Source organism: Lolium rigidum, chromosome 5 (genome assembly GCF_022539505.1).
Source record: "Lolium rigidum isolate FL_2022 chromosome 5, APGP_CSIRO_Lrig_0.1, whole genome shotgun sequence".
Lineage (NCBI taxonomy): Eukaryota > Viridiplantae > Streptophyta > Magnoliopsida > Poales > Poaceae > Lolium > Lolium rigidum.
In genome coordinates this window covers 206,284,273-206,294,222 of record NC_061512.1, presented here as the reverse complement: position 1 = coordinate 206,294,222, position 9,950 = coordinate 206,284,273, and the positions used below count along the sequence as shown (strand labels likewise).

At 48.2% G+C, this 9,950-nt stretch overlaps 1 protein-coding gene across 1 annotated transcript; it reads right to left on the bottom strand.

Moving 5' to 3' along the window:
• Positions 1-5,888: 5,888 nt before the first annotated feature.
• Positions 5,889-9,578, bottom strand: LOC124651072 (interferon-induced, double-stranded RNA-activated protein kinase-like). The gene is made up of 9 exons (XM_047190220.1): positions 9,485-9,578; positions 8,444-8,641; positions 8,254-8,371; positions 8,030-8,161; positions 7,769-7,953; positions 7,566-7,672; positions 7,181-7,435; positions 6,968-7,030; positions 5,889-6,176 (listed from the first exon to the last, which is right to left on the bottom strand). Exons 1-8 carry the CDS (start codon positions 9,543-9,545, stop codon positions 7,004-7,006), a joined length of 1,083 nt encoding a protein of 360 aa, XP_047046176.1. The 5' UTR covers positions 9,546-9,578; the 3' UTR covers positions 5,889-6,176; positions 6,968-7,003.
• Positions 9,579-9,950: the final 372 nt, after the last annotated feature.

Sequence of the window (9,950 nt, the reverse complement as noted above, 5' to 3'; positions counted from 1 at the left end):
AGGCGTTGGGGGTTGAGGTCAATCACTTAGGCTGGTGCCAATGCATCACAGGTTATAGCATCGCCACGTCAGCTTTTACCCTCACTCTCACCCCACTCTCACCCCACGGTGCCAGTGCACGGGCTATAATGCCAGCTCTCACTTCTCTCTCCTCCACATCAGCTTTTCTCTCTCCTTGACATCAGCATTTCTTTTTCAGATTAAAACATTCAAAATAATGCAAGAAAATTATTTTATTCAACTAAAATTGTTACCGATTACATTATAAAAATCATGCTGGAGTTGTGTATACATCGGTGAGTCCCTCATTTCGTTGTCCATCTGAATCCTGGCTGCTAGGCTTGGTGGTGCATTGTTGTGTATCGCAGGGCCGACATTGGAATCAACTGTCTCATAGATGTCCTCCAAATTTGTATCACGCTCATCGTCGATCACGCCTGATGAACTCTCGATGGCGTCGCGGCCGTCTTGGCTCCGCCTCGAGGTTGAGCATCGCCTCCTCATACTCCGCCTGGAATGCACCGATCATATCACCCTCCATTCCGTCGCTCGAACTGCTGCTAGACGAAGACATGGCGTTGAGAGGAGTGGAAATGGAGAGTGGAGGAGATGAAGTGAGGTGTGGAATGAGTGAAACCATATGGGGGTGTTTATAGGGGGTGGGGATGAAATTTTGGGGTTTTTTGCTTTTTTCGAATTTTTTGAGCCAGCAACGGCTACCCCAACGGCTAGTTGACGTGGACGAATCAGATCGCGCCACGTCAGCTAGCCGTTACCCCCTCCGCTCTCGCCCCGACCCGCCAGCGCACCGCCTCGCTCTCGCCCCCCTCTCGGCGCCAGCGCGGGCGGCAGCCGGGCGGTAGCGAGCGCTACCGCCGGGCGGTGGATCCACTGCCCCGCGCTGCCGTCTCGCCTCCCTATAGCCCCGCTCTCGCCTCCCGGCGGGCGGTACCACCCAAGCTGCCGCCCGCGTTGGCACCAGCCTTATAGGGAGCGATCAGCAACACAAATGACTAGAAAGAATGGGCGGCACAGATCACAATAATGTAATTTTGTAGCAATGCACAAGAACAGGTACATCCACTTGACCGCGGATGTGCGATGGCACCGATGGGTACTGCGACATCGATGACGACGAGCAGATGGCGACAAGCAGTAGGAGCACGAATGAACCCGTAGCAACCCTTACACCAAAAAAAAAAAAAAACCCGTAGCAACCCACGGCTATGCCACCGGCAACTCAATAAAACGGTTCGCTAAACGTCCTGTACGCCGCGGTCAACGCCAAATCCCAGCTCTGAACCGAACCGGCTGCCGAAGCCTCCGCGTGACAGTTCTGGCCGACCGCGCCACCCGAGCACGTTACTGCCAAGTCTGTCGAATTGTGAAGAGGAACAAGGAGCTGAGCGAAACGAGGAGGGAGTTAGGGATCCCGTGTCGCCGTGCTGGACGTCTGCGCTCATGCTGCATTGGAGCACGCCGGCCGCGTCCTCCAAGAGGAGGAGCACGAGTTTGATTTCGTGGCAGCCGTGCTGATCCTCTGGTTCGACCACCGTTCATGGTTAACTGGATGTGGAACTCAGCTGCTGAGCGCCTGAGCACAAACAGCTTGCAAGAAATTGCAAGATGCAGGAAACCTCCAACCTAAGTCATTGTTGCATGAAAAATTGAGAACACTGAGAGGAACCATCGAGAACACTGAGCATTCCTGATTGGATGTTATGACTTGTGACTGAATACGAATTCCAGTTGCTATTTACATGTGTAGAACTGAACAGAACAGATTGGATGTTCCTGTGTTTGCAGTAAATTTTGGGCATGACTACTCGCTGTGCTTTCGGGGAATTCGACTAGCTGTCGTCGGATCCGCAAGAGACGGAAACAAACACATCGGCATTCCTCTGCAGTTTTTCACAATCTGCTTAGTACATACAAGTAATGTTTATTTCAAGATATTAGATATATGTAACGATTTTGTGCATAGTATCACATAGTGTAAATCGCATGTAATCTTAGTAAATGATTGAGGGGAAAACCTGCATATCGTATATGCGGTTACGCTTGTCAAACCTCGGGATGGCTTGGGATAAAAGTCGGGCTTACCTAAAAAAGTTGGCGCGCTTGGCTCCAACAAATTCCTCTGTCGCGCCATAAATATATTAAATAAATAATCCTGGGCTATTAAGTATAAAAATATTTTATATAAAAATATGGAAAATCGCTAACTTCAGAATTTTTTGGGCTAGGCTTTAGGTGCAAAATTGAGGGCTGAGTTTGGCTCAAATGTCACGTCTTGGGTTGGGCTGTTCCGTGCACGTGATGAATATGTTGTCTACGATTAAATCAAGAAAAATACCTCCATGGAAAAGTAATAGCCAATTTTAATTCTAATACCAATATCCATATAGTGAAATTATTCATGTTAATTCTAAAAATATTCAACAACAATGAATTTGCAAATATACCAGTAATTTAGCCGGTGACTAAAAGAATGTGTCAATAGACGATGGGGCGGTCGAGTGGTGCATAAAGACATGAGATTAAAGGGAGGAAGATGGAAGGATATCCCGCTTTGTGCTAGTGTGACATTTGTCCCTAGCAAAATAACGTTTTAGTAGATGATGTGTTGGTTGATCAACGCATAGAGACGTGAGAAGATGATGTGTTGGTTGAGCAACGCATAGAGACGTGAGAAGATGGTGTGTTGGTTGATCAACGCATTGAGAGCATCTCTAACAGAGCCCGTAAATCCGACCGGAACTGAGCTTTTTCGGCGGATTTACGGGTACGGGCTTAAACGCGCGCAGAACAGAGCCCGAAAATATGGGCCAGCCCGTAAACGAAGTTTAGGGGCCCAAGAACTCGAGCTGACGCCCCGTATTACAAGGGTTCGCGGAGGGGAGCTCGGTTCGCAAACCCTACTCCCCTCCGCCGTTCCTCTCCCTCCGCCGCCGCCAGTCGCCAGCTCCGACGAGCAATCCACGCACCCCGAGCCACCGATCCGAAGCCCGCCGCCACGCGATGGCTTCCCGTGGAGGCTCCGGCGGCCGTGCTGCGGGATTGGGCGGCGGCGACTCACCGCCGCGTCCGCCTGTCTTCTGCACCGACGCGGAGCGGCGGAACTGGAACAAGAGCGAGGGCGCTCGGAAGAGGAGCGCTCGCCGGTGGACGAACTAGGGGTTCACGTCCCCAGGGAAGCTCGCTCGCTACGGGCCCGCCGACAAGGGCTCCTCCTCCGGCCAGTCGAGCCGCGCACCGCGGCTGCTCGTGGCGGAGAGCGAGGAGGAGGACGACCTCGTCCCCGCGCGCTCGCCTACCTTCTCCGCCGGGGACTACGTCCACGGCAGCGACGAGGAGGAGGACGACCTCGTCCCCGCGCGCTCGCCTACCTTCTCCGCCGGGGACTACGTCCATGGCAGCGACGAGGAGGAGGCCATCGTCGCTCAGGCGAAGGCGATCAGCGACGCGGAGGCTCGGGCGCGCTTCCGCCGGGAGGAAGCCGACGCCGTTCGCCAGGTCAGAGAGTTCGAGGCAGCCCGCCGGGAAACCCGCATCCGCCGTCGAGCTTGACAAGGACGACGCGTGAAGATCTTTCACGCCGCCGACCATCTCCGGCATCGCCGCGCGCCGTAGGTCATATAGGCTGCATTTTGCTTAGCTAGGTTGCACTCGCCGGTGTACCAGTAATTACGTTTTTAATAATTACGTTTTTAATTTCAAGAACTATGTACAACTATGTACGAATCTATGCTCAATCGGAGCATCTATGTCATCTAGAACTATGATCATCGCTAAATTTTACCCGCGCCATTTCGAATTCCTCTTTTCAGTTTCATTATACGGTTTCTATTCTGCGCCACGGCGAATTTCGACAGAACTCGCGTTTTTGGTGCACTGAACTCGGCGTTTTCAGTTTGCGTTTTTCCGGGCTCTATTAGAGATGCTCTGAGCGATAAAAAAAAAATAGGAAGGTACAAGGATGTCCTGATTTGTGATATCGTACGATTTAACCCGTAGGAAGCGCACGGATATATTTCCTAGTCCTATCAAGAACAAGATCCTACCCAAGTTGTCCCCTAGTCTTGTGAGCGGCATCCAAGGCTGAATCGGGGTCTGAAGCTGTGCTTGGTCCTTCCTCCTTGGCTCTCTTCCTTACTCCCCAAATATGTGGATATCTCGCTGTATCGCTACCTCAGTACTGAAATCAGAGTGAGTGAGTCACATCACAAGAAGGCACCGGCGTGGACAGGATTCCCTGATCGCACGGAGCGAACAGAGGGGTTCTTGGTGGCAGCTGGGGGAGCTGGGAGGCTGCGTGGGGATGCAGGATTGCAGGGGCAGGCGCTGGGGACGGCGAGGCGATGAGCGGCAAGGACGGCTCGGTTCCGACCGTGGCGGCAGCAGACTAGGCTGGAGCGTAGTGCCGACGGCTGACTGCAGAGGCGGCTCCAGCGGCGAGCCGCGAAAGCATGGCATAGCCAGCGCCGACGCCACGGCACCGAGTGAGCAGGCAAACGCGGAGCGGCGAGGAGACCTGCCGCGGCCCGAGTCGACGCGGACGAGGGTCCCAGCAGGACGGCGACGTGGTGGCGTGGAGGACCTGGCAGAGCGCCTACCCGACTGAAGGTGCCGCTCGGGAGACGCTGTTCTAAGGTGCCATCGATGCGGCGGTGGTCAACATCCCGCCGACGGTCGCGGCGATCCTCGTCCCGGCGCCCATCTCCACTCCACGACGGTGGCTGTCGTTCATCGCGCCGCTCATCTGTGGGAGCTCTGGACCTACTCCGGAACAGTCGCGTAGCCCAGGAGGAGCTCCGCTCGCCGCGCCGGCCTTGGCTCCTGCTTCTCCAAGAAGGGCGCGAGCCGGCGCGCAGCTCAGACTCACCGTCCACCGCTCCAGGCGCCAGCACAATGGTGGTGTTGTGTTTTTGGCGGCGCGGCACTGCCCTGTTCGCGTCCAGATGCACAAGCACCCTGCGGAAGAGACCATGCCAGCCCCGCCTGCTCGATGACGGAGCGACCATCCTTGACCGCGGAGGCGCGGACGGGTTGCCCACTCTTGCCCACCACAGTGAGCCAAGAAGAGATGCGGGGAGTCAAAGATGGGCTGGTGGCTGGTGCACCATGGCATCCTCCTGCAGGGACAAGACAACAAAGTAATGCAGCCCCCAGCTAACATCTGGCGTACTCTACTGTATTTTGGTTCAGGCATTTGCTACAATCTGCTCGGTTCTTGCGAAGAAACCAAGGATTCCCTAATGTGCCGATTCCGGCCTGTTTGAAACGCAGGATAGGGAAAACTTTGGATAGGAAAAAAGTAGAAATGGGAAAGGAATGCAAGTGCAAAACTTTAGGAACGCCAAAACACATGGAAGGATCACACAAGCTTGTTTGAAACGCAGGAGAGAAAACCACAGTAATCATGATGCAGATCTTGAGTTAATGGGGGTGTTTCTAGCAGGGATGTGATTGATTTGCCTTGTTCCTTTGCACAGGAATGGGAAAATGAGGTCAAAGGCAATGTTTCATTTCCTGTGATTTTCCCACAAAAGCAACTTCTAAGGAAAATTTTCTTCAATTTTCCTACACATGATTCCTACGTTTCAAACAAAGCTACAGTATCATTTCCTACAGGAACCAGAATCCTATACTTTTCCTGTGAGATTCCTTCAAATCAAACGTTAAGTTAAGGTGGGACAAGCAGCAGCAATAGAGTAAATACTAGCAATGTGCTCCACAATGTACTCCCCACCCCAGGACTCCGTACCAGACTTCAAGAGAGCCGTGTGCAGGTACAGCCCAAATGCCCAATGGTAGGTAAGCTTTCATACAGAAATATCAAATGTCATTCTTTTCGGCAAGACGGTGATCTCATCTCATGTACACTAATGTCAAATGGCAAAATCAAAGCAGGAAAGATGTTTTCACTTCCTTCCTTAGAGCTACCTGAATAAGCAGTTCATCTGTACGCTTGTGCAACAAGGAAAAATACTTGAATGGGAAGTTCACCAATCGTGCAAAAAGAAGAAAATTCTGCAAAGTGGACGTTTCTTTGGTTTCTCCAACACTAACTGGCATATTTTTACATGTTTGTCCGCCACTAGATGTTTGTTGTTTGTACATATCCCTTGCTCCAGCTGCTATCTAACATTCATCCTCGAGCTGACAAAATGATTCTGGAAATAAGAAGGAAGAATAATTAGCATGTGCTCTCAGGAGATGTAAGATAAGGAAGACTTTGTACACATGAATAGTCAATTACTCCAAGAAAAAACCAACACATGATTCACTTGAAGTCTTGAACTAACTTATAATGGGGTGCATAAAATTTACAGAAAATGCTAGAAGATCCAACGGTGATTAAAATTCACATTTGCAGTCCATTTAATGCAAAATGATGAGTTCACAATAGCAAAGTTAGGAAGAAGGTGCAGTCCTGTGAGTCCGGTGGAACATAGGCTGCTAGGGCAATTCACATTTGCAGTTCCTAAATATAAGCCATATAGTTTTTGGCATGGAAATTAAGAAACACACATTAAGGAAAAATTACACCATGTTTGGCTGGAATTAACCCTAGGCAATTAACGTGAGCTAATAGAGGACTTTGCATAAGCTAAGGGGAAACATAATCAAATCACTAAAAATATTGTCCATACAAGTAGGGTAATGTAGTAAACCTTATATTCTGGATTTTTCTCTCAAAAAACTATATGGCTTATCTTTAGAAACGGAGGGAGTAGTACATTACAGGAATGGAAGGAAAATGTCAATCATGTTAACAGCTGTACCTATCCTAGTTACAAGAAAAATCACAATGGAGAGGCAGAAGTTACATTCTAATCTAGCCATTACATGGTCCAACAACAATTAAACATATTCCTTGTAGCCTACTGCCAATGCACACTAAAAGAAAGTGCATGGTGCAATAACTAGATAGGCAGAATTAAACAGTCAGTCAGAAAATTACATGGGAGTGAGATCAAAATCAGTTCCTTTTGAAATCTTATGCAGTGTGACCTGGTAGCCTGGCCTGCCAGTGAGATAAAAAGAAGGCAAAAGACAGTTATAGAACAACAAGCTAGAATGTCACGCGAATAAACAATACAAGGACTCATTATGAATTTAAGGTTTGAGCTTTCAAAAAAATTAACTACAAAAAAGTAAGCTCAAGATTATGCACCAAGATGTCTGAGGCAGAAGGTCGTTCTGAACCATTGGGCTTCAGCATTAACTTCAGAAGAGAGTAGTCGCCAGTCCATTCATCCAAAAGATTTGTCCCATCCAAAGCAGAATCAAGATCAAAATCAATCCAGGGTGGGCATAACGCCATAGCTTGCCTAATTCGCCTGCTCATCTCCTTGACTTTCTGTTCTCTATGAGCCACAGTAGGGATGTATAGCTCATAGCAGATGATCCCAGCGGAAAAAATGTCCGCCTATTCAGACAAATAAAAAATACGAGATTTGCATGTAATTGGTTGCTGCCAAGTCTAGTATATACTTTGGCGAAACTTCATGAGGCTACAGAATTGAATTGAACAGTTACTAAATACACAATACACTCACTTTTTCATCATGAGATTCATGGAAGTTTGTAACCTCTGGCGCGCTATATGGAAGACTGCCAATCACGCCAGGCTGAAGCATTGAGTTGGGCGATTCCTTCTTCTTGGCTGGAGAAGAACAATAAAACCATCAGTAATACTACAACTGGATCAGAAAGCTGTGAATCAAATTATAAAATAAATAACACCATCTAATTATCTCACCAGTTCCAAAATCAGAAATCATGATCCTTTGATTATCATCCACCAGTATATTATCTGGCTTTAAATCATGGTGTACAATGTGATGCTGGTGTGCATGCTGCAGGCCCATCATCATTTGGCGGAAAATGTCATTAGCAGTATCCAGCTCAATTCGTGAGTTCTCCTTTAGGAAGGTAGATAAGGTCCTAGGACAAAAGAAACATACATTAACTATAGTCCCAAAATATATAGTCTCCAATAATTCTAAGTCAACCGTAGTACCTGTCACACAACAGCATAGATGTGAATGTCACCTCAGCAGGACGACCGAAATAGTCTTTTCCAAGTTCATTCCAGCAAAGGTGCAACTTCACTATGTTAGGATGATTGAGCTCACTGAGGATAGTAACGTCGCTGCGACATATAGATAATAAAATGTAACTAATCGCTCCACCTAACCAGCAAACTGAAAGATGTGAACAGAGAAAGAAGGAAAAAAGAAGGACCTGGGCTCAAAATTTGTTGACGTGATCATAAGATCTGAAGGTACAACCTTTTTTACAGCACAAACGTATTCAGCGAAGTTGGAAGAGCACTTGAAGACCTCGCCCTCAGTTCCTTTGCCTAAATTATATGTTTCTAACAGTTATTAACTGTAGAATCGTACATCAAATTATGGTAGGGCAAGAAGTTCACCTAGTCGTTTGAGAGAATTGAAGTCCTGTTTGAACTTCAGATGGAAGGGTGGAAATAATAGCTCTTCACACCTCCTGACACTGAACTGCACAACTTGAGTGCCAAAAAGTTGTTCAGTAGAGAACGATGGCAAATTGTCCTTCAAAATAATCCTGCAGATTGTGTAGAAGCCAATCGTTCTCCATTTCTTCCGAGCACCTAATTAATTCAGGATACAATGTAATGATATGTTTCATCAAGCATTATTTTCATAAAGGAAATTACAGCAAGCATAAAATAAATACAACAGGGGAAATCGTAAGTGATTACCATGAATGTCAACAGTTCTACTTATATCATAATAAGCTAACATGAATATTGATGATTCTGGAGCGGTTACTTGCAAGATACTATTTACATCTATCCAAGCAACTGTTATCGCTGGATGTCTTGACTAATTTTAAGCTTTCCTAATTGAAATTCGACTTTCATTCAACAAACAGAGGACAACAAGCCAGAACAGTATAAGTAAAGTGATACATAATCATACAACCTCAATACCAACATCGATTTCCCTACTAGTACAATCTGCCATTCCATCTGTATACCCAAAACTCAATCCCAGTCCCAAATTACCTAATCTTGCATAGCACAACAACCATCCAATTGAAGTCCAAAAAACATGGTAAACTAATATACAGGTTGGTGATAGGTTTGCGAAAAACTGTAGGCCCTCCCCGACAACACCACCAAAAGAGTCCATCGTCGTAAGGGAAGGCCTTGGTCAATCAACTCATGAGCCGCAGTTAACTAAAACAAACACAGCTCAAAAGAGTCCCCATGTGATAAATGACAACATTCCTAAAATATACTATATTATTATGTATCACCAGCAGTTTATACATCATGAAACAGCATTATAATCCATACATCTTCCTGTAACTACATTGCAGCAATTCAACCAATAGAAATTTCCTAGGCTTAATAGTATTTCACAGACTGACGGTACCAACAGAAATCGCTGAATGAACGCCATGACGGTAATAAGCGAACCAAGTATACCTGCAATTGTGTAAACCCTGACAGCTGCACGGTCCTCCATTGGATGAAGGTGGATCGACATCGATGAAGTGGTATGCGCCAACGAGGCCTCGCCGTCCTCGCCGGGTGGAAGCAGCGAGATGGAATAGGTAGTGCCGGCAATTGCAATGGTTAGTACCAGCCGAGCGACTTGAGCCGGGACGGCGGCGCGTGATGCCGTAGCCTCGGTGGATGCCGTAACCTCCGTGAGCGCCGCCGCAACCGTGGGCGCCGCCGCCCCGCCCCCACCGGTAGACTCCGTGCGCTCCCAAGGAGGAGCGAGCCGGTACACCGCAGCCGTGCTGCCGTCGCGCAAAACAACCGCCATACGGATCTCGCCCGCCCATCCGCCTCCCTTCGCCGCCATTGCTAGAACCCTAACTCCCTTCGATTTTGCGAGACGGAGGAGGTGGGGAGGACAGAAAGAATCGTGCGAAATGTGAAGTTC

Bases quoted from the DNA above. Each gene is read 5' to 3' on its own strand.
- LOC124651072 (XM_047190220.1), bottom strand. From the start codon at position 9,545: ATGTCGATCCACCTTCATCCAATGGAGGACCGTGCAGCTGTCAGGGTT. The intron at 8,372-8,443 runs GTGAACTTCTTG...CATATAATTTAG, and splicing joins CAATTCTCTCAAACGACTAG to GCAAAGGAACTGAGGGCGAG. The intron at 8,162-8,253 runs GTCCTTCTTTTT...TATATGTCGCAG, and splicing joins TCAACAAATTTTGAGCCCAG to CGACGTTACTATCCTCAGTG.